Source organism: Ochotona curzoniae, unplaced genomic scaffold (assembly GCF_017591425.1).
Source record: "Ochotona curzoniae isolate NIBS_2020 unplaced genomic scaffold, NIBS_Ocur_1.0 contig_2861, whole genome shotgun sequence".
Lineage (NCBI taxonomy): Eukaryota > Metazoa > Chordata > Mammalia > Lagomorpha > Ochotonidae > Ochotona > Ochotona curzoniae.
The window spans coordinates 1,684,878-1,707,783 of NW_024465620.1; the positions used below are offsets into that span (position 1 = coordinate 1,684,878).

General features: G+C 60.6%; 2 protein-coding genes across 12 annotated transcripts; both read left to right on the forward strand.

The window, feature by feature from the left end:
• The first annotated feature begins 3,315 nt into the window (after positions 1-3,315).
• PRMT1 (protein arginine methyltransferase 1) lies at positions 3,316-9,568 on the forward strand. 8 transcript variants are annotated; one of them, XM_040978011.1, is made up of 11 exons: positions 3,407-3,482; positions 5,256-5,309; positions 5,925-6,026; positions 7,020-7,175; positions 7,262-7,325; positions 7,548-7,690; positions 7,899-7,986; positions 8,084-8,199; positions 8,394-8,544; positions 8,618-8,739; positions 9,216-9,568. In XM_040978011.1, exons 1-11 carry the CDS (start codon positions 3,447-3,449, stop codon positions 9,297-9,299), a joined length of 1,116 nt encoding a protein of 371 aa, XP_040833945.1. In that variant the 5' UTR covers positions 3,407-3,446; the 3' UTR covers positions 9,300-9,568. The 8 variants fall into 8 exon arrangements, with proteins under 8 accessions (XP_040833946.1, XP_040833950.1, XP_040833951.1 ...); XM_040978012.1 differs by lacking the exon at positions 5,256-5,309 and having other exon boundaries at positions 3,316-3,482; XM_040978014.1 differs by lacking the exon at positions 7,020-7,175.
• Positions 9,569-11,522: 1,954 nt separating this feature from the next.
• Positions 11,523-21,444, forward strand: CPT1C (carnitine palmitoyltransferase 1C). Of its 4 annotated transcripts, none has more exons than XM_040977990.1 (18): positions 11,523-11,684; positions 12,441-12,580; positions 14,134-14,305; positions 14,424-14,525; positions 14,627-14,764; positions 16,040-16,117; positions 16,324-16,431; positions 16,528-16,612; positions 16,794-16,989; positions 17,094-17,276; positions 17,597-17,702; positions 18,894-19,010; positions 19,369-19,533; positions 19,644-19,778; positions 19,965-20,117; positions 20,724-20,837; positions 20,953-21,045; positions 21,249-21,444. In XM_040977990.1, the coding sequence occupies exons 1-18, from the start codon at positions 11,544-11,546 to the stop codon at positions 21,441-21,443; spliced, it is 2,421 nt and encodes an 806-aa protein (XP_040833924.1). In that variant the 5' UTR covers positions 11,523-11,543; the 3' UTR covers position 21,444. The 4 variants fall into 4 exon arrangements, with proteins under 4 accessions (XP_040833924.1, XP_040833926.1, XP_040833925.1 ...); XM_040977991.1 differs by having other exon boundaries at positions 11,544-11,684; positions 16,357-16,431; XM_040977992.1 differs by lacking the exon at positions 19,644-19,778 and having other exon boundaries at positions 11,529-11,684.
• The last annotated feature ends 1,462 nt before the right edge of the window (positions 21,445-22,906 follow it).

Sequence of the window (22,906 nt, forward strand, 5' to 3'; positions counted from 1 at the left end):
ACATCCACTGCACAGGCCCCAACAAAATTCTTTTTTGTTTGTTTGCTTGAGACCAACAGGCTTGCCACCTTTCTTGGGGCCCTCTCCCTGTCCCATTGCCCCCCTAGAGCATTTGTCAGTTCCGGAAATTAAATTCACAGGATCATAGCTGCAAGCAGTGACAGCTCCCCCAGGGTCCTTTGCAAAGTTCCTAGCTGGTAAATCTGATTTGTAACCCTGAGCTCACAGCCCTTCCCTGCAGCCTGCTGTCCTCCTGGGGAGGAACAGCTCTTGTTGCAGCAGCTCCCTCTGTCATCACTTCCTGTTCTGGGGGCTACTTTGTGTCTCAGGTTTTTTATTTTGTATCTTGGGTTCGTGCACTCAGTTATTCAAACAGTTCCTCCGCACAGCGCCACCTGCAGGCTGTAGTGGGCCTACCTGGGAACACCCAGGCAAAGCTGAGCATATCCCTGGAGCAGCCTGGATCCTGGGAGTGCACAGGCCCAGGGCAGCTGGGATCCTGGGAGAGCCGGGATCCTGGGAGCACACAGGCCCAGGGCAGCTGGGATCCTGGGACAGCTTGGATCCTCGGAGAGCCTGGATCCTGGAAGCACACAGGCCCAGGGCAGTGGGAATCCTGGATCCTGGGAGAGCCTGGAGCCCAGAAAGCACACACCCTGGCAGTGTAGTTCCTCTGAGCTGGGGAGCCAGGGTTGGTTGCCATCCAGAAGACCCAGAAGGCTGGGTAGGAATTTTCTGGATCGATGGGTGTGACTCCAAAGTGCCACTGAAAGTGGTGAAGCAAGCACATGAACCAGGGGCCTTTAAGAAGTTCCTGGCCTGGGACAGGTGCTGTGCTGAACACGTTAAGCTGCTGTGTTCGGGGAGCCCCTCTTCCCATGTTGGGGGCTCCGGCACCCATTCTTCCGAAGCAGCTTTTCGCTGACGGATTATGGGAGAGGCAGCAGGGGCTGGCCCGGATATCTGGGACCCTACCTTCCTCGCATGGGAGACCCTGGTGGGGTTCCAGGCTCCTGACTTTGGCCTTGCTCGGGCGCTGCAGGCCTTTGGACAGTCAGCCAAAGGATGGAATCTCTGTGTCTCTCCCCCTCGGTTCTACTTTCTAAATAAACTTTTTTAAAGTTCCTGGTACAATGGAATTAAAATACATGTATTTTTAACTAGTGCATACTTTTTCATAATTTGCTCTTCTCATGAACCTTTAAAAATTTTTTAAAGATTTATTTTACTTTTTGGGCCCGGCACCGTGGCCTGGTGGTTAAAGTTCTCACCTTGAACACACCAGAATCCCATGTGGGCGCTGGTTCGTGTCCTGGCTGCTCCACTTCCCATCCAGCACCCTGCTTGTGGCCTGGGAAAGCAGTCAAGGACGGCCCAAAGCCTTGGGACCCTGCACCCGCGTGTGGGAGACCCAGAGGAAGCTCCTGGCTCCTGGCATCAGATCAGCACAGCACCGGCTGTTGCAGTCACCTGGGGAGTGAATTATTGGACAGAAGATATTTCTCTCCGTCTCTCCTCTATGTATATCTGACTTTGCAATAAAAATAAATAAATCTTTAAAATTTTTATTTTACTTTTTTAATTGAAAAGTCAGATTTACAGAGAGAGAGACACAGAGAGAAAGATCCTCCATCTGCCTGTTCACTCCCCAAGTGGCCACAATGGCCAGAGCTGAGCTGACCCAAAGCCAGGAACCAGGAGCCTCTTCCATGTCTCCCTCGCGGGTGCAGGGTCCCAAGGCTTTGGGCCGTCCTCGACTGCTTTTCCAGGCCACAGCAAGGAGCTGGGTGGGAAGTAACACTGCTGGGATCAGAACCAGTACCCATATGCGTTGTGGACTAAGGAGTTGATTAGCTCTTGTTGGAATGGGCAGGAACTGGGCTTGTGGCTAAAAACACCTAGACTAATTGGACTGATCTGTATTCAATATCCTGGTTAAATTGAGACGTGTGTGGGGGCGGGGCACATAAGGAGAGGTGAAGGAGCAATAGAGAGACTGCGCAGAGACTTCTACCATCACTGGTCTCCTGTCAGTGCTGCATGCCCCGACCCCTGTCCATGTTACTGGCTCTGCTGGTCGGAGCATAGATGGGAGCCCTGGTGTGCAAGGTGAGGACTTTAACCACTAGGCTACCGTGCCAGGCCCCATTTTATTTATTTTTGATGTTGACATGGTTAGGATGAATACCCATGTGGACCACTGATTAGGATGGGAAAGGTCGAGAAAAGGGGGAAAGTGGATGAGTTGATTGTTTCTTTTTTTTTCTTCCTGTGTCTGGAGGAAGATGGGAGAGAAGCGGAGAGGGCTGCTCCCTGCAGCCCAACCGCATCAGTACATGATACATGCTGCCAGAGGGGATGAAAGGGCTCGCTCATGTAAAACTTCAGCCAAACTGTGGAGGCCCGGACAGCCCACTGTGCATCTGCCCAGTACCCCAGGCACCCCGGAGTGCAGATGGTGGGAGACAGCCAGCCCCTGGGCTTCAGCCATTCCCCCTGGGAGATCCTAATTGAGTGAACCATTCCAAGGCAGTGCTTCTCTCTGCCTTGCAAATACAAGCAGCTTTGACCGCTCCCGGTGCGGAGTGCCACAGGGAAGCTGTGGGCGCGTGGGAGGGTCGGTGGTCTGCCCTGGAAGCTCAGACCGCGCGCTGGACTCTTCCAGAACATGCAGCGGGCCGAGGCCGAGGCCGCGGCGTGGGCTAGCAGTGAGGACAGCAGGGCCCTGAGCGCATTCAACTGGTCACCTCGGGGGGCGGGGGAGCTGGAGGACAGCTTCCCGGAGGAGGAGGTGCCCTGACCGCTGGACAAAGGGAGGTGGGGGGCGGAGGGCTGAAGGGTCAGACGCCTGGGGTTTCGGGGTGCATGGCCGCCCTTCGCTTCCCTGGGCAGAGGGACGCTGAGCGGCGGGAATGGCTGCCCCAGGCCGCTGCCTACCCGCCGGCCAATGGCTTCCTTCCCCGGGAGGGCAGCCGCGCGCCCCTAGTACTAGCCCTGAGGCTTGGTGACGTCACCCGGATCCGCCAATCGCAGAGACCCGGCGGCGGGACCTAGCGTTGATGGACAGCTCGGCTCCCGGACGCCCGCGCAGCGCAAGGACCGCCGGGAAGCTTGGAGGCGATGCTGGGCGGACACTTTTGGTGAAGTCTGTCCAATCAGCAGGCGCGTTACTTGAGATGGACGGGCCGCTTTTCCCATCCAGTCGCCTGGAGGGGGCGGGGCTGCGAACGCCAGTCTGGGCGGAACTCCCGGCCTTTGACGGGCGTCTTCGCAAGCCACTGGCTACGCGGTGCTTTCAGACGGGCGCCTACTCTCGCCAATGAAGCGTACTGGTAGGGTCGCGGTGGGCGGGCCGTCGACCCTCCGCTATAAGGCGGTCCCGGGGCGGGGGAGTGAGGAGAAAGGGGGGGTCTCGGCGGCAGGAGGAGGAGTAGGTGCGGGTGAAGATGGCGGCAGCCGAGGCCGCGAACTGCATCATGGAGGTGAGCGCCCGGCGTTTCGCGGCGTGAAGGAAGAGCGGGCTCTGGGTCGGTTCTTTGGGGGGCCCGGGCCTCGCACAGAGGATCCCTTCGGAATCGAGAGTTTCCCTCGCGTTTCTAGGGCCTTCGATGCTCGGTCGAGCCGGGGTGGGGGGTGGTGCTCAGCCGCCTCCCACGTGGTGTGGGGCCGGGGGCGCTTCCGGCCGGCGCCCCCGCCAGCACGTGGCCGCGGCGAGGGGTGTGTGTGTGTGTGTGTGTGTGTGTGTGTGTGTGTGTTGGCGGATCCCGGCGCCCAGCGGCCTCCACGTGCGGGACACGCGAGCCCCGCCCCCGCCCGGCCTCCTGGGGGGCTCCCTCCACCAGGACCCCCTCAGGCCTCGTCCACCCCCTTGGGTTCTGGGCGCCTCCATGATGACAGGAGTGGCATAGAAGGGGCCCCCACCGCCTCGGCCGGACCCGGCCAGCATCTCTTTGGGACGTCCCTGGAGATGCTCTCCATCCCCCTCCATGCACCCCTGCACACCCAGGAGCTTGTTGGGGAGTCCCTGGAGATGCCCTCCATCCCCTCTACATGCGCCCCTGCACTCCCAGGAGCTTGTTGGGGTGTCCTTGGAGATGCTCTCCTGCTCCCGCCCAGGCACCCCTGCACACCCAGGATCTTGGGGTGTCACACTCCCAGGATCTTGTTGGGGTGTCACACTCCCAGGAGCTTGTTGGGGTGTCCCTGGAGTTGCTCTCCTCCCCGCCTCCCTGCACGCCCAGGCCCTGACAGGTGGATGTGGCATGCTCCTGGACCTGCCTCTGGCATCTTGGAGATCCTACCCGGTGGGGTGCCTCGCACTCCTTGCTGGCCATGGCTGCATATGTGGGAGGGACATGTCCCAAATCCCATCTTCCCCGGGGGAGAGGGGGCTGTACCCCTATTTCCTGCGTGTGGGGGGTGGTTTGTCGTGGCATAGGTGGCATTCGGGGGAGGGTAGGAGCAGGTGGGTTGTGTGACCTTGGGCAGCTGGGCAGGTGGGGAGAGATGTGGTAAGGCAGGCTGCCTTCCCATCTTCATCCGGGCACCTGGAACCATGGGGGTACAGAAAGTACCTTCTCACTGAACCCCACACTCAGGGCCTTTGGGGTGCCAGGTGGCCATCCTCAGCTGGGGAGCGTCTCCTCCCGCCCTTCCTGGTGTTGTGTGAAGCTTCCTGAGGCCGAGCTGGGAGCTGGGAGCCAGGGTGCTGTGTGGTGGGGGTACCTGTGTGCCTAGCTCTTTTTTCTGGAGTGTTCATTTGCGGAGTGGTGTGCTGGGTCCCCAGGAGACACAGCCTGCCAGCACCACTCCCTCTACTATTCAGGGCACCCCAGGATGAGGGTGTGTGTATGAGAGCAGGCGTCATCTAATCCGGGGGATTAGGTGAGGGGAGGGAATGACAGCTGGCTGTGACTGACTGAGTGCCCAGTGGGTGCCAGTTCCTCTGGCCCTGATGGGGGAGGGGCAGTGTGGGGGGCTGGCTGCCATCTGCCATCTCTCCAGCCACAGCTGGGATAGGGGACCCCCTGCTCCTCCCTCTGCTTCTCCCATCCCTTTCACAAACAGTCCCCTCCTCACTTCCTCGCTCTGCCACCAAGCGCTCACCAAGAACCTGCCCAGTAGAAGGCCTCCACTGTCCCCCAGAGCCGGGTCCCCACAGCCCGGCGAGGCCTCTCCCAGAGCCAGTCCCCACAGCCCGGCCCGGTGAGGCCTCTCCCAGTAGCTAATCCTTTCTCCCTGTTACTCTCTCCTAGAATTTTGTAGCCACCTTGGCTAATGGGATGAGCCTCCAGCCGCCTCTTGAAGAAGTAAATATCCTTTTGTGAGACCCCCCCACCTGCAGCTCCACCCTACGCTAGCTCGCCCCAACCCTCCCCAATCTGACCTCTCCCACATGCACCTGCACCTCAATCTAGCTCGAACCCGCGGCTCTGAGACCCACCCACTGCACCCCCATGGCAGGCCCCGCACCACACACCGGCCCCTCCCAGGGGTCCAGCCCTGGTCCCTGTCGCTGCACAGCAGCTGCCCCGAAGCCCCAAGGCACTTAGGACAGGCCCTGCAGGCCCCCACCCCTGGCCTCCCCAGTGCTGTGGTTGCTTCCTTAACTCCAGCTCCACCCCGTGCACCCTACCCGGTGTCTGTCCCTCTGCCTCCCCCTCCCTTCCCCAGCTGTGGGCTGAGCTAGAGCCGGGGGCAGACAGACTGGAGAGATGGTAGGCGGGCGAGGGGTCTGGGGGGTCCTGGACGTGGAAAACAGGGTTGGGGGGCACAGTGGAATGGAAGACTGGGACCCCAGGGCTGTCCTGGTCTGGGGGTGTCTGTGGTACTTGACAGGGAACCATAGGGAGACGGAGATTCTTGTGACTGTGGGAGCGCCCCCACCCCGGATCTGACCCGAGCCCCTATCCCCTCCCCGCCAGGTGTCCTGTGGCCAGGCCGAGAGCAGCGAGAAGCCCAATGCCGAGGACATGACATCCAAGGATTACTACTTCGACTCCTACGCCCACTTCGGCATCCATGAGGTGAGCAGGACGCGCAGCCCTGTGAATTAACACGCAGATGCTCAGCACAGCTAGGGCTGGGATCCCATCCCGCCATCACACAAGGACCCAAGAATGGACAGGGAGCTGCTGTGTTCCTCCAGGTCTCTAGAGCCAGGTGGGGAGTGGAGCGCCCAGGCCTTGAACCCAGGCACTCCAGGATGCCAGCAGGCACCTGTGAAATTTGAGTGGGGTAAATGGTAGTCCTGCGCATGCACACTGCTGCGCCTGCACCTCCCCTCTGGGGTCAGCCCACCGACCGTTGCCTTGGAGACAGGCCTGGGTGGGCATGCGCATGCGCCCCATCCACCACCAAGGTCACGGCCTGCCGGTCTCTGGCGCCCTCTGGTGGCCCATCATGAGACTGCGCCCCCATGTGCAGGCATGCAGGGAGACAGCTGGGCGACATTGCAAAATATTCTTATAGTTGGTCAAGAAGGCTCTGAGACAAAGATTCCCATCCCCTAGTTTGTAACCAATATGCTCACGTGCCGCTTCACTTGCCATTGGCCAAGGTGAACCAGGAGTTCCTCCACATGGGTGCAGGGGCCAGGCACCTGGGCTGTCCTCCACTGCTTTCCCAGGCACATGAGCATGAGCAGGGAGCGGCCGGGACTTGAACTGTCCTTCCTGTGTGTTGCTATATGCGACATTAGCATCGCAGGCAGCAGTTTAATCCACTGCACAGTCACGGTGCCAGCCCCACCTGTGTATCTGCCTGTCGCCCTGGTACTTGGGCTGTGCTGGCGTCTCTGCTGGTGCCGCTTGCGTGTGGCACCTTGGGGCTCAGTGTTGTTGGGTCCTGAGGACTTCCTGCAGCCAAGACCTACCAGGGCAGAGGGGCCCGTATGGGACCCAGGCGGGACGAGGGTCAAGCGCCCTGGTCTGATGGCCACAAAGCACTCTGGAGGGACATGCTGTGGCCCGGGGGCGGAGCCTGGGCAGCACTCAGCACAGCTGCACGCCTCCCCGCAGGAGATGCTGAAGGACGAGGTGCGTACGCTCACCTACCGCAACTCCATGTTCCACAACCGGCACCTCTTCAAGGACAAGGTGGTGCTGGACGTGGGCTCGGGCACGGGCATCCTCTGCATGTTCGCCGCCAAGGCCGGAGCCCGCAAGGTCATCGGGGTGAGTCAGCTGGGCCACCGTGGGCAGGGGGTGGCCAGTGGGCAGCCAAGGAGGGCTCACGCGCCCTTGTCCTGCTGCACCCCCAGATCGAGTGCTCCAGCATCTCTGATTACGCCGTGAAGATTGTCAAAGCCAACAAGCTGGACCACGGTGAGCAGCGGGACGGGGTGCTGGGGGGCTCTCTGGCCTGCGCCCCTCGGCTGCCCTGGCAGAGCCGGGGACTTGGGCCGTGCTCTGCTGCTCTCCCGGGCGACATCGGTGGGCAGCTCGGTCAGAAGCAGAGCCGCCAGGGCTGCCCCCGCGGGAGGGGCTCGGGGAGCCGAGGGGAGCGCCGCTGCCTCCCGGCTCATGGCGCCCGGCCGCCCCACGCAGTGGTGATCATCATCAAGGGAAAGGTGGAGGAGGTGGAGCTGCCCGTGGAGAAGGTGGACATCATCATCAGCGAGTGGATGGGCTACTGCCTCTTCTACGAGTCCATGCTCAACACGGTGCTGTACGCCCGCGACAAGTGGCTGGTGAGGCTCGCGAGCGGGACCCTGCCGTCCCACCTGGAGTTTCCCCGGGGGCCAAGGGAGGAGGGATGGCGCGCATGTGCAGACCTCACAGGACAGGCTTTGACTGAGAGCTCTCCGGCGGCTGTGTGAGCCACAGTGGCCCAGGGAGATGGCAGTGACTTGGGAGTTGGGGGAGCTTGGCTGGTGACACCTTTGGCACCCCTCGCAGGCTCCCGACGGCCTCATCTTCCCCGACCGGGCCACCCTGTACGTCACCGCCATCGAGGACCGCCAGTACAAAGACTACAAGATCCACTGTGAGCCCGGGGCCAGGAGACCACAGGCGGGGCCTGGTGGGGGCAGGCGGCCCTGGGCTGCAGCGGGCTCACCCTTCCTCCCTGCCTTCCCCCCCAGGGTGGGAGAACGTGTATGGTTTTGACATGTCCTGCATCAAAGATGTGGCCATCAAGGAGCCCCTGGTGGATGTGGTGGACCCCAAGCAGCTGGTCACCAACGCCTGCCTTATAAAGGTACACAGGGCGCTGCAGGGTGCCCGCCCCTGGACAAGCAGGGAGGCCTGTGCGGTCAGGCCGGCACACTGCCATAGCCTGCTGCCTGAGAGCACCGGGGCGTGGGGTGGCCGGGGGTGAGCCCGGGCTTGGGAGGCAGGGAGGCAGCGAGGGCCTGCGGAGCCCGCTCACGGCCCTGGCTGGCCTGTCCTCAGGAGGTGGACATCTACACCGTCAAGGTGGAAGACCTGACCTTCACGTCCCCGTTCTGCCTGCAAGTGAAGCGCAATGACTACGTGCACGCGCTGGTGGCCTACTTCAACATTGAGTTCACGCGCTGCCACAAGCGCACGGGCTTCTCCACCAGTGAGTGCGGCGGGGCGAGCCTGTGGGGCGTGGGGGGCAGGAGAGGCAGGGCTGAGTGTGACCGCGTTCCCAGGCCCCGAGTCCCCGTACACACACTGGAAGCAAACCGTCTTCTACATGGAGGATTACCTGACAGTGAAGACGGGCGAGGAGATCTTCGGCACCATCGGCATGCGGCCCAATGCCAAGAACAACGTGAGGCCCGGGGCTGTGGGTGGGGGCCGCGCTGGGGCCGGGTTGGGAGCAGGACTGGGGGCCGCGCTGGGGCCAGGTTGGGAGCAGGACTGGGGAGTGAGGAAGTGGGGTTCCCCCCCCACCACCTGTCAGGGAGTTCTGCATGAGGGCAGCTTGTCAATGGGAAGGTGTCGGGTTTGAGGACTGCAGCGTGGGTGTGGAACCCCATGGAGAAGCCGCAGGGCTTCGAGGGACGCGTGACCAGCCATGCACTATGCCCAAAACTGGTGTGCATGGGGCTCATGCAGCAGGCATGGTCCCCAGTGAACTTGAAGATTGCCAAGTGGAGTTGTGGCTCAAGGCAGGGCCAGCGCATCTGTCAGGTCTCCGGCACAGGGGCCCAGGGGGCTGCTGTGCACAGCCTGGGCTGGTTCCCGAGCCTGGGAGACCTGCACACCAGCCCACCCAGGACCCTCAAGGCCACCCTCTCTCCACAGCGCGACCTGGACTTCACCATCGACCTGGACTTCAAGGGCCAGCTGTGTGAGCTGTCCTGCTCCACCGATTACAGGATGCGCTGAGCCGGTGCCAGCTTCCCCCGCCCCACCTCACCGGCCAGCCCTGCGTGGCCAGCAGTGTTCCTAGGTGGTTTCGGGGCTCCCCTTTCCTCTCCCTCTCTTACACAGAAGGGGGTTTTAGGGGGCTGGGCTGGGGGGATGGGAAGGGCACATTGTGACTGTGTTTTTCATAACTTATGTTTTTATATGGTTGCATTTACGCCAATAAAATCTCAGTTGGGACCCAGCTCGCCTTCCTGGCTCAGGGAGGGGACCTGCTGGTGCCATGGGTCTCTCCGCCTTCTGTGTGGTTCCTGCACTTTCCCCCTGTCCCCCAGCACACACATCACAGGGTTCCTCTGGGGGTGTTTGCTCCTGTCTAGGCTCCTCCAAGTCACACCAGGACAGGTTACAATAGTGGCCAGCCACCGGGGGTGGGGGGATACCTCACTGGGGGTCCGAGTCGCTCTCCCTAGGGGCTGGTGATGGCCACAGCTGTCGCCTCGTGTCCCTTCATAATCTCAGGTGGTCCTGTCTGTAGGCCCAGGAGCATGTCCCTGTTGCCATGGGAGCTGCCGTATCCCCACCTGCTACCATGTCACTGCCCCCGATAGATGCCCTAACGGGGTCAGGGGTCAGTTCATCCTGCACAGGGGGCTGGTGCAAGTCCCACCCCTCTGTTGTGGCCTGGTATGTGCTCAAAGTGGGCACTTGGGTATGCATATGGGGTCATTCCAATCTGGGGCTCTAATCAAACTCCAGCTTGCCAGTGACCTGGGATGGCTGCCTTCCCAGGTCCTCATCTGGCTGGCACCTGTGGAGCAGCAGGTGGAACACAAACTACCCCCATCCTTATCCTCCCAAGTCAGGGGGGTCAATGCCACGCCCCCTCCAGGCAACTAGCACCTGCTCCCCCCAACATCCCCAGCACCGTCCTATGGGGTTTGGGCGCCAAGACCCCAAGGTCAAGATCTCTACAGTAAGGGTGCCCATGCAGCCACCGTTTGTTCACCCAGCAACCCCGCATCCTGGCATGAGTTGGCCTGCCTCTGTTCTGGGTCCCTAGTTTTTTTTTTTTTCATCTGTGTACCCCCAACACTTCCCCTCCAAGCCTGAAGAAGAATGCCAACATTATTATACCAACATGGAGTTTTGAGTTGCAACCCTCTGCTCCGGGCCTGTTTTTCCACCTGCGATTGGATGCCTCCCACATTTTGCATGGCTCCCTACACGCCCTTCCACTGGGCAGCAGCGTGCCTCTCCGTGCAAGTGTGCACTTGCCCGCGGCTCCACGCGGGACGAGCAGAGTGAGGCAGGATGCGCAGCCCCAGGGCGGGCGTTGTGGGGATTGGACACCGTCCGCGAGGAGGCGGGACCGGGAGCCCGAGCTGGGAAGGGGGAGGGGATAGAGCGGCCAGAATCCCCGGTCTGCGCACGCGAGACGCCACGCGGGGTGTCGGCTGGACTGGGGGTGCACAGCACCCCGAGGCGGCCCATCCGCTCTGTCGTGGCCTTGTCTCCGTGTCTCTAACGGGCGGCCGAGGGCCAGAGACGAGGGGCGGCGCCCTAGAGCGTACAGTCAGGGCGATTGCAGGCGCCCAGGGCTGGGGACCCCATGAACTCGGCGTGGTGAGTCCGGCTTGCACTCCTTGGTGGGGAGCGGGGAGGACGCTGGGGCTGGACTCGCCGGCCTCTCCATCACCATCCCTGCATCCCTGGCGAGGCATGCGCAGTTGGGCGCTCCCGGGCATGGGGGAGGGGAGACTGCCCACTCCACCCCCATACCCTTCCCTCCCCTAGTGCGTGAATCCACGCGGCCGAGAGGGGAGGTTAAGGCACCCTGCAGGTGCACGTTCCAGATGTGCCCCGAACGTGTGTCCCCCCCCGACCCCGTGACGATTCCTGTCCTGCTCCCCAATCTTGAGTCGCTCCCTGGGGTGCGATGGGGCTGCAGGGAAGTCACTGCTGCTTGTGCCAGCTCTGCCTCCCGCCTCTGTGTTTGGAGACACGCACACCCCCATTGCCACACCTGCAACCTGGGTCTCCCCCCGCCCCGCCCGCGCCCCCTCTGAGTTGCTGAGAGAAGGGGTGGGCAGGTTGCATTCTGTGTTGCTGTAATCGGCCTGAGGGGCAGATTGGGAGCAGGACCCCCATTCCGGAAGGAGTGGGCGGGCTGGGGTGTCCTGGCTGAGGGTCAGGAGGGCAGCCAGGGTTGGTTACCGGAGCCCACCTTCCTCCTCCTCCGCGCAGAGTGGGCTGCCGCCTGCCATGGCCGAGGCGCGGCAGGCCGGGAGCTGCCGGTCCTCGCTGACCACAGACGGGGCTGAAGTGGAGCTCAGCGCGCCCGTGCTGCAGGAGATCTACCTGTCCGGCCTGCGCTCCTGGAAACGGCACCTCTGGCGCTTCTGGGTGAGCTTCCAGGACCCTCACCCTTAGCCTTCTGTCAGCTTTGACAGTCTCTTCCACCTCCCTGCCTTCCTGCCTTCCTTCCTTCCTTCCTTTCTTCCTTCCTGCCTCCCTGCCTCCCTGCCTCCCTGCCTTCCTGCCTCCCTGCCTTCCTTCCTGCCTTCCTTCCTTCCTTCCTTTCTTCCTTCCTGCCTTCCTTCCTGCCTTCCTGCCTTCCTGCCTTCCTGCCTTCCTGCCTCCCTGCCTCCCTGCCTCCCTGCCTCCCTGCCTCCCTGCCTCCCTGCCTCCCTGCCTTCCTTCATCGACCAGGCATGTATGGGGGCACACAGCAGAGACCAGGGTAGAAGTGACCCTGCCTCTCTTCCGATGCTAGCAGGATGGTGGTCCGTGGGTATCCACCATCAGTGGTGACGTACTGGGGGCAGATGGAAAAGCCTGTGGGGTGTGGTGGTACAATGAAGGGGCAGCCCTTGGGGCCTAGCTGTTAGTGAAGGGTCCCTTAGAGCTGGTGGCAAGACAGCCTTGCCACACCATTTCTAGAATGTTCCTCCCCGCAAGGCTCCTACACTTGTGGTGTCTGTCTTCGGGAGAGGATTTGCATGTGGTGTTGCATGATGGGATGTTAGGGCTGTCACCTGTGTGTTCACCACCAGCTCCGGATCCCTTTTCTGAACTGGATGTCCCCAGTACCTTGGTACGCCCACTGGACCAGCTGGGGAGGGGGTGGTGAGACTGAATATAGTCCCTTTGCTCCCATAGAATGATGTGCTCACGGGCGTCTTCCCCGCCAGCCCCCTCAGCTGGCTGTTCCTGGTCAGCGCCATCCAGCTGGCCTGGCTGCTCCAGCTGGACCCCTCCCTGGGCCTCACGGAGAAGATCAAAGAGCTGCTGCCCGACTGGTGAGGCCCCCGCCCCACCACGTCAGGCTCCCCGGCCGTGTAAGGTGCCTGATGCTGGGTTAGAAAGGGCACGTCTGCCCAGGCTCCATCCCGGCTGCGGCTCTTCTAGGAGGGTGGCAAATCAGGATGTGCCCTGCTACAGTGGCAGCGGAGGCAGGAAGCCTGTGGCTTTAGCAAGAGCCTGGTCGAGTCTCGGCTGTGCAGAATGGGCTGAGCGCTTGCTCACTGGTCGGAATTCATGCACGTTGTGAGACCAGAATGGCCGTGCTCAGGGTGGTGTGGCCGTAGGCTCATGGATGGCGTCCAGGAGCAGACCGTGCCCCCTCCATCAGCCAAGGAAGCGGCAGCATTTTCACGAGTCACAACTGTTGCCTTCGGGGCGAAGGGTTTGCAAGCAAGGGCAGGGAAAGACCTGTATTTGTTCTCCTCGGAAGGACTTCAGACCTGGTCTAGGTAGTCCCGCACTTGCATCTAGAAAGTTCCAGAAAGATGGGGTTTCCACAGCCCATAGAAGGGGAGTGACGCAAGCAAAGACACCGGGTGAGAGGTATTGGCATGTTGGACTGCATGGTTTTTTTAAAGATCTGTTTTATTTTTATTGGGAAGTCAGATATACAGACAGGAGGAGAGACAGCGAGGAAGATCCTCCTTCCATTAATTCACTCCCCAAGCGGCTGAACCAATCTGAAGCCAGGAGCCCAGAGCCTCTTTTGGGTCTTCCACGTGGGTGCAGGGTCCCAAGGCTTTGGGCCATCCACTGCTTTCCTGGGCTATAAGCAGGGAGCTGGATGGCAAGTAGACCAGCCAAGACATGAACCAGCGCCCCTGTGTGATACCAGCACTTGAAGGCAAAGGATGAGCCAGTTGAGTCATCTTGTCAGGCCCTGGACTGCAGTTTTGCCCACTGCAGGGCCAGCTTTATCTGCCCTTGGGTTCGCAGCAGAGTCTCCTGCAGGGACTTCCTCAGGCACTGATTGCCAAGTGGGCATGTGGTGCACTGGTTCCGATGTCGCGTGGGCACTGCCTGTGTTCCAGATCCAGGGGCCTGACTCCTGATTCCTGCTCACGTGCACCCAGGGCCCTTGTGGGAGACCCTAATGGAGTTCTAGGCCTCCTAACTTTGGTATGGCCTAATTTTGGGCTGTCAGAGGTTGGCATAGCAAACCAGCAGATAGAAGAATCTTCCTCTGGTTCAACTCGCCGGATGTCAGCAACAGTCAGGATGGGGCCAGGAGTCTAGAGCTTCCTCTGGGTCACCCACATGGGTGCAAGGGTCCCAGCCTGCTGCTTTCCCAGGAACATGTGCAGGGGGCTGGATTGGAAGTGGAGCAGGCAGGACTGAAATTAAAGCTCAGATACAGTAGGCAAGCATCGCAGGTGGTGGCCAGCCCCAGACCCCCCACTCACAGAGCGCCATGGTCACAGTGCCCGCACCACGCAGTGTGTGAGAAGAATCATGGCTCCTCTGCAAATAAGGGAAAGGGGCCGTCCATCCGACTGCAGGCTCCCTCTTGGACCCACAGCAGCCCAGAGCCCCTCTTCCTCTCCCGCAGGGGTGGACAGCACCACTGCCTCCGCGGGGCGCTGGCGGCCGCACTGTTCGCCTCCTGTCTATGGGGGGCGCTCATCTTCACGCTACACGTAGCCCTGAGGCTGCTGCTGTCCTACCACGGCTGGCTTCTGGAACCTCCCGGGGCCATGTCATCGCCCACCAAGACCTGGCTGGTGGGTGAGAGCCCGTGTCTCTGTCCTCTCCTTTCCCTCCCCAGAGTCTTTGCCAGCCCCTCTAGGTCACTGTCCCATTCTCTCTTTGTCCTTTCCTCGGTCCTGGTCCTCCTTGCAGGCTCTGGTTCGCATCTTTTCCGGCCGCCGCCCAATGCTGTTCAGCTACCAGCGCTCTCTGCCGCGCCAGCCTGTGCCGTCTGTGCAGGACACCGTGCGCAAGGTGGGCCTGGGTCTTTGGTGGAAGATGGAGTGGGCGGGGCTGTGGGGGTGGGGGACTGGCCAGCCACCTGAGCTGCCCTCCCCTCGGCCCAACTCCTTCAGTACCTGGAGTCTGTCCGGCCGGTGCTCTCAGACGAGGACTTCGACTGGACCTCGGTGCTGGCGCACGAGTTCCTGAAGCTGCAGGCATCACTGTTACAGTGGTACCTGTGCCTCAAGTCCTGGTGGGCGTCCAATTACGTGAGTCCCCCGCTCCCAGCCCGCCCTGCCCATGTCCCGCCCTCTGACAGTGCTGTGCCCGTGGCCATGGGAGCCTCACCCCTGTACCAGTGGTTTCTCCCCCACCCCCAATATCCAGACCCCAGCCCAGCACCCAGCTCTGTGAACGTGTTCCTGGTTCACTCCCCAAGTGACCACAACGGCCAGAGCTGACCCACTCTGAAGTCAGGAGCCAGGAGCTCTTCCAGGTCTCCCACACGCGGGTGCAGGGTCCCAAGGCTTTGGGCTGTCCTTGACTGATTTCCCAGGCCACAGGCAGGGAGCTGGATGGGAAGTGGAGCAGGGCAGCCAGGACACGAACCAGCACCCATATGGGACTCTGGTTTGTGCAAGACGAGGACTTTGGCCACTAACTAGACTATTTTACTGGACCAAAAACAAATATATTTTTAAGTTTATTATATTTATTTGATAGTAATTATAGAGTTAATCAGGGTGGGAAGGATTAAGGCTAAGGGAAAAATGGGTGAAATCATTGTTTCTTAATTCTTCATTTCTTCTTGTCTCTGGGGAAACCACACCCAGCCGCCCAAATATCCCAGTATGCAGGGATGGGGAACCGCCACCCAATATCAACCCAGCGTCCCGCTGTAGTGCATGTTCCGAGGGTTCTGATCAAGTGGTTTCGATAGTTCTAAATTCTGTCGATTTTGCCTATCCAAGGGTGAGGCAGCCCTCGCAGTGCCCACTGGCTGCCATAGTCGAACTCAAGTCTCCATTCACCCAGATGTTTGCTGTCATCATTTGCTGGGTTAGTTGTCCAGTTTGCTCTGTTCTCCTTTCCCTGTGACAGTAACAAATGGGCTGCCGTATTGTCCATGTGCAGCAGGGTCTGTGTCCGCTACTGCATCCTTTTCAATCACAGGCAGGACCAAGGACCAGGGCCAGGTGACATGGGGCTCACGAACCCAGCACTGACCACGCATTTAGGCCCAAGGACCAGGGACAGGCGACCCTTGTCCCCTGCTGGATCTCCCGCCCTCAGGGATCATGCCTCTGGCACCCACCTCATAGGAAGGGACAAAACAAAACAAAAAACCTCTCAGCACCCCATGTCTTGTGGGTCGGTAGCGCTGTAGGGCTTCTGGCTCCTGAGCGGGTCCTGGTGCCTGCTCTGTCTACAACCTGATGCAGCTGTCCTGGTTGGCAGCTCTGTCCCCGGCCGTGAGCCCCTGGTCAGGGTGGCCTCCTTCACTGAGCTGCCCTGTCCCCGCGCCTCCCCCTCACCACCCCCAGGTCAGCGACTGGTGGGAGGAGTTTGTGTATCTGCGCTCCCGGAATTCACTGATGGCCAACAGCAACTACTACTTGATGGTGAGAGGCAGGAGGGGCCGAGGAGGGGTGGCCGAGCGTGCCCCCCATGCCACGCTGAGGTCTGGGGGTATGGGTGGGTTGGAAGGCAGCGGCACTCAGGGTCAGGCACCTGCACAGCCTCGGGTTCTGCCTGTGGTGTCATGATCCCAGCACCTGCCACACCAGACCCAGCTCGGGCGTCCTGCTCTCTCTCCTGTGGCCCCCAGGACTTCCTGTATGTGACACCCACCCCACTGCAGGCAGCGCGAGCTGGCAATGCCGTGCACGCCCTGCTCCTGTACCGCCACCGTCTGAACCGGCAGGAGATCCCCCCGGTACGGTAGTCCGGCTGCCTGGGGGGAGGCAGGTGCCGGGGTGGGTGACACGTGGGATCCAGCCCAGTGTTCATGAACACGCAGTATCCACTGCAGACTCTGCTGATGGGAATGCGTCCGCTGTGCTCTGCCCAGTTCGAGAAGATATTCAATACCACACGGGTTCCAGGGGTGGATAAAGGTGAGGGCCCCCCACCCCCTGAGGCCCAGCGTGCCCCACCCAGCGAGGCTGTGCTGTGCCTTCTTCCTGGCTGTGTGGCATGGGCACTGGCCTTCCCGTGACTTAGTCTTACCTCTGGAATGGGACAGTAACCAACAGTCCCCTTAGCTTGACGACGGCTTGTCCTATCTCCCCACCCCAGACTACATTCGCCACCTCCAGGACAGCCAGCACGTGGCGGTCTTCCACCAGGGTCGATTTTTCCGTGTGGCCACCCACTCCCCGTATGGCCTGCTCTCCCCAAGGGCCCTTGAGCAGCAGTTCCAGCAAATCCTGGACGACCCATCACCTGCCTGCCCCCACGAGGAGCACCTGGCAGCCCTGACCACGGCGCCCAGGTGAGGACAGAGGTATCAGGGTGGGCAGTACCGCCAGGCTCCTGGAGCTGGGGGCCTGTGGGTGGAGGCCCCCTGGGCTCAAGCACATCCCTGCCCAACAACAGGAGTACGTGGGCCCAGGTGCGGACACTGGTCCGGAGCCAGGCGGCCGAGGCCCTGGAGGCCGTGGAAGGGGCTGCCTTCTTTGTGTCCCTGGACTCTAAGCCCGCGGGACTCACCGGGGAGGACCCGGCAGCTTCCCTGGCTGCCTACGCCCACGCCCTGTTGGCCGGCCCAGGCCACGACCGGTGAGTCAGCCCCAGGGGACCCGCGGCAAGGCCCACTGCCAAACCCTCCAACTGGGATACCCCAGACCCAGGAACCCACTTGGGAGTGAGCAGAGGCTCGGAAAGAAGACTTTCAGAGCCTCAAGAGCCCCAGGCTCAGAGCCCCAGGTTGCCCCCTGCTCAGGGTGTCAAGATCTCCCAGTGACCTGGCTCCCTGCTGAGGACCCCGGTGCTGCCGACGACCCCTTCAACTGATTCTCACATCCCCCCTCAGCTCCCGAGAAGCCCCGAGTCCCCTCACCCAGCCCCGGCTCCATGACCCTTCTCTGCTGCTCCCACAGCTGGTTCGACAAATCCTTCACACTCATCGTCTTCTCCGACGGGAAGCTGGGCCTCAGTGTGGAACACTCGTGGGCCGACTGCCCTATCTCAGGACACATGTGGGAGGTAGGCCCTCCCACCTCGAGCCCGACACCCCCGCCTGGGGCTCCCACTTGCACAGAGGGCAAGTAGAGCAGACAGGACTTAACTAGTGCTGCTGTGGGATGCTGGCGTCACCGTAACACAGCTGTCACAACTGCGCCAGCCCAAGTTCGCCTTGGATGATGTTTAAGCTCAGAGCCCTCAGACCGCCTTAGCGCCTCTGCTTGTTAGCTTCAGGGGGAGCGATGAATACTGGGTAAGATGGCATCCCACTGGGGCTCTGGATCAAATGCCAGCTGCTCCAATTTTTTTTTTAGATTTATTTATTTTTATTGCTAAGTCAGACATACAGAGAAGATGAGAAAAAGGAAAATCTTCCATCCAGTGATTCATTCCCCAAGTGACCGCAACAGCCAGAGCTGAGCTGATCTGAAGCCAGGAGCTTCCTCTGGGTCTCCCGCAGGACTCACCAGGGAGGACCCGGCAGCTTCCCTGGATGCTTACGCCCTGCAGGGTCCCAAGGCTTTGAGCCGTCCTCTACTGTGCTTTCCCAGGCCACAGGCAGGGAGCTGGATGGGAAGACAGCTGCCAAGATACAAACCGGCACCAATATGGGATCCTGGTGGATGCAAGGGAAGGATTTAGCCACTAGGCTGCCACGCCGGGTCCCAGAGTGGGGACTTTCATCTGGTGGCCAGGAGGCAGAGTGGAGCTATGACAGGCTGTCCAGCAAGTGTTGGGCACCCAGCAAGGCCAATTCAGAATGTCTTACGAGCAGAGCAGGACACCACCCAGAGCGCTGGTCTCAGGTGACCCAAGCCATGCCCCACTTCCTCCCTCTAGTCTCAGGATCTTGGTGAAGCGAGTCCCTGGTAAGGGAGGGCATGGCAACCAGCAGTGGCCTTGTCTCCTGGGCAGAGGAGCCAAAGGTATAAGCCCTGTTCTGTATGAACTTGAACCTGAGTGCCTGTCTTGTGAAGATCAAGGATGGCTGGGCAGAAGGTCTTGGCGATAAGGCCACGCCCACTGGGAGGACAGGGTCTCTGAAGTCTTCACCTGCAAGCAGGAGGGACCTCAGATGGTCACCACCCACAGGAGGGGCTCTGGCCACCTCCGCCTGCAGGGAAGAGGGGTCTCTGACAGTCTCCACCCACGATCAGGTGGGACCTCCACTCCCCGGAGGAGGGGCGTCTGACCACCTCCCTCTGTCATCAGTTCACGCTGGCCACAGAGTGCTTCCAGCTGGGATACTCAGCAGATGGCCATTGTAAAGGCCAGCCCGACTCCACGCTGCCCCCACCACAGCGACTGCAGTGGGACCTGCCGGAGCAGGTGAGTCTGTGGCTCTGGGTGCCTCCTCCCAGCCCTGACTTGGAACTCACTCTAGTGCAAACACAGACTCACCCTAGCAAGCACCCACCTCAAGTGCATCCTCCATCCATATTCCTCTCCACCCTCAGACCCTGACCCAGCTCAGCTCAATCAATCCCACTTCCAACCGCAGCCAAGCCCATGCATGGCCAATGCTAAGCTCATCCCCACTGCAGCTCGGTCCTCACCTGTCCTCATGCCCTGCTCTCTGCATCCCAACTCCAGCTGCTCACTCAACAGCACTCGCTCCTCCATGCCCACCTCCACGTCCCTCCCTGGTCCCACCTCCAGCCATGCCTCGCCCCCTCCTTTCGGGCAGATCCACCCGTCCATCTCTCTGGCGCTGAGCGGAGCCAGGACGCTGTCAGGGAACCTGGACTGCCACGTGTTGCCCTTCTTCCACTTCGGCAAGAGCTTCATCAAGCGCTGCCACCTCTCCGCCGACAGCTTCATCCAGATGGCCCTGCAGCTGGCCCATTTCCGGGTGGGTCACATCGCCCACCGCCCCCACCAGAAGAATGGCTGAGGCTCGGGTCTGAGAAGATCCCTCCATGCCCTCTGGCTAATGGAGCCCCTTACTCCTTGTCCCCCCAGGACAGGGGTCAGTTCTGCTTGACTTACCAGTCGGCCATGACACGCCTGTTCCTGGAGGGCCGGACAGAGACGGTACGGTCTTGCACTAGGGAGGCCTGTGATTTTGTGCGCGCCATGGAAGACAAGGAGAAGACGGTGGGTGGGGGCCTTCAACCCTGGGCACAACCAGAGGTGCCAGTGGGAGGAGGAGTCTGGGGAGAAGGTCCAGTGGCAAGTGGCTTGGGGTTAGAACGGCCACAGACGCCAGCAGGAGGCCCACTTCCTGTCTTTCCATGGCCTCTCCTTTCCCCTTCCTCCCTCGCCACATGGGGGGGACTGCAGGACCCACAGTGCCTTGCCCTGTTCCGCACTGCCGTGGACAAGCACCAGGCGCTGCTGAAGGCTGCCATGACCGGCCAGGGGGCTGACCGCCACCTCTTTGCGCTGTACATCGTGTCCCGGTTCCTGCACCTGCAGTCGCCCTTCCTGGCCCAGGTTGAGTAGAGGTGGAACTGATAGCAGGGCATGGGAGAAGGGAGAGACTTCAGGTATGGAGGGTGATGTTGGTAAAGCTGTGAAGGCAGGAAATGTGGCCAGGAAGAGAGCCGTGGCCATCACGGAGAGGGGCGTGGTTGCAGACAGGAGTGTGGGTGTAGTAGAGGGCGTGGCTTTGTAGCGGAGGGCGTGGCCATCACGGAGAGGGGCGTGGTTGCAGACAGGAGTGTGGGTGTAGTAGAGGGCGTGGTTTGTGGTGGAGGGGCATGGCCATCCTTGAGAGGGCGTGGTTGCAGACAGGTGTGATTGTAGGAGAGGGCGTGGTTGCGGTAGAGGGGCGGTACCATCAGGGAGGGGGCGGGGTTGTGCTGGAGGGGCGTGGCGATGAGGGAACTGTGTGCTTGTGGGCAGAGGAGTGTGATTGTAGGAGGAGAGGGCGTGGCTATAGGAGAAGGCGTGGTTGTGGTAAAGAGGCAGGACCAGTAGGGAGAGGGGCGTAGTCAGAGACACATCTAGATACAGAATTTGCCTAGAGACACAGAGGCATGTAGGTTGGAGTTTGGCCCTGCGATCTTGCCCACACACGGGACCACCTGCTGCCCTCAGGTTCACTCGGAGCAGTGGCACCTGGCCACCAGCCAGGTCCCTGTGCAGCAGATGCACCTGTTTGATGTTCACAACTACCCAGACTACGTCTGCTCCGGAGGTGGATTTGGGCCTGTGAGTAGCACTGGGGGCCTGGACCCTGGGCCGAGGGAAGATGGGGCGTTGTCCTGCATTGTGGGGGGCCAAGGGTTGGGACTCTGAGGTTCTCTTCCCCTGTTCTCCTCTGCAGGCAGATGACCATGGTTATGGTGTTTCCTATGTCTTCATGGGGGATGACAGGCTAACCTTCCACATCTCCAGCAGAAAATCAAGCACAAAAACAGTGAGACAACCATGAATGTGCCTCCTCCCTCACACCCAGGGGTCCAGCCCTCCTCCCTCACACCCAGGGGTCCAGCCCAGCCCCTGCTCCCTCACACCCAGGGGTCCAGCCCTCCTCCCTCCGATCTGGTGGTCTGGACCCACCCGACCCTCTTGTCTCTCAGCCTTCCCCAGGTTCCCAGGTTTCGCCCTTTTCTCCCACAGGACTCCCGCCGGCTGGGGCAGCACATTGAGGATGCCTTGCTGGATGTGGCCTCCCTGTTCCAGGCACAGCAGTCGCTGAGAAGCCGTGTCAGGGGGCTAAGGGACGAACCCTCGGGGCCCACGAGGCCCACGTGTGGAACTCTCTCCAGCCGGATTGTGGACTCCAAGGTGCCCATGGCACCCACCGGCCTCTGACCCCTGCTGGCACGGAGCTGGCCTCCTGCAGGAACTGGGCAATAAAGACGTATGAGTTGGGTGTATGGTTTATACCACACTCTTGGGCAGGGCGGGGGTGGCAGAGGGCAGGGGCTGGACCCCTGGGCAGAGGAGATTCCAGATTCCCTTGCCTGTCAAGCTCCAGGCACCATCCCCAAGTCTGGTGCTAAGAAACCCAATTCTCCAAGGCCAACGCTGATTGAGCAACTCCGTGGGCTCTCCCCAGCCCACCCTCTTCCACCAGCATTCCTGTTAGCCAGCCCTGGCCATCCCATCCACCACGTCTGTGCGTTCTGCTCCCATGAGTAAGAAGTGATCACACAGTCCCCCCCACCTCAACTGCCAGCAAGTCACCACACCCTATGTCACACAGCAACTCCACCACAAGGAGAGCCATATATTTAATAACCCACCCTAAGAACCACCCCACCTACCTCCTGCCTTCTCAGTTCCACCATAACCCAGAGTTTGATCTCTCGCTAAAGATTTTAAATATCACATTCCCAGACCACACCCCTGTCTAACGCCCTCTGCCTCATCCTTACCATCCCATGAGCCCAAAGGCAATCATTTCAACCTCAGCTCCCCAGTTAGCCAACCTCTTGGGACTGTGGTTGCAGGGCCCCAAGCCCTCCAGTCCCTGCAATGCTGGTACCCTCCCCCCATCAGAGCACTGGTTCAAGTCCTGGGGACCCCACATCTGATCCAGCTCTCTGCTGCTGCTGGTCTGGATTTGGGGTTCAGAAGTGGATTAACCATGGTGATTTTACTCCACATGCTGATTCCTTGGGGACCAGGGAGTTGTGAGGCTGTGCTAGGCTCTGCCCTCTAGGGCCTTCCAGAGGAGAAAAGGGGCCTGGCTTCCTCCTGCGGGCTCTCACCCCTCACCTGGTTGGTCTCCTATGCTGGTCAGTGCCACCAAGCAGCAGGCCCTTGCTGTGGCTCCCACTTGTCTCATCTGGTTTCGCCCACGGATTTCCTCTGGGTCTCCTGCATGGGCGCAGGGACCCAAGGACTTGGGCCATCCTCCAGCGCCTTTCCAGACCATAAGCAGGGAGTTGGTTGGGAAGTGGAGCAGCCAGGACACGAACTGGCATACATGTGGGATGCTGGTGCTATAGGCAGAGGATGAGTGTGCAGTGCCATGGTGGTAACATCCTCATTTTATCATCGTTTTGGCTTTTATTCAATGCCATGATTCCATATCTGTACCCCACCTCTCTTCTTTTTTGCTTTTATTTTACTTTATTTTTAAAGATTTATTTTTATTGGAAAGGCAGATATATAGAGAGGAGAGGAAGATCTTCCCTACAATGATTCACTCCCCAAGTGGCCACAACGGCTGGAGCTGAGCTGATCTGAAGCCAGGAGCCAGGAGCTTCTTCCAGGTCTCCCATGTGGGTGTAGGATCCCAAAGTTTTGGGCCGTCCTCGACTGCTTTC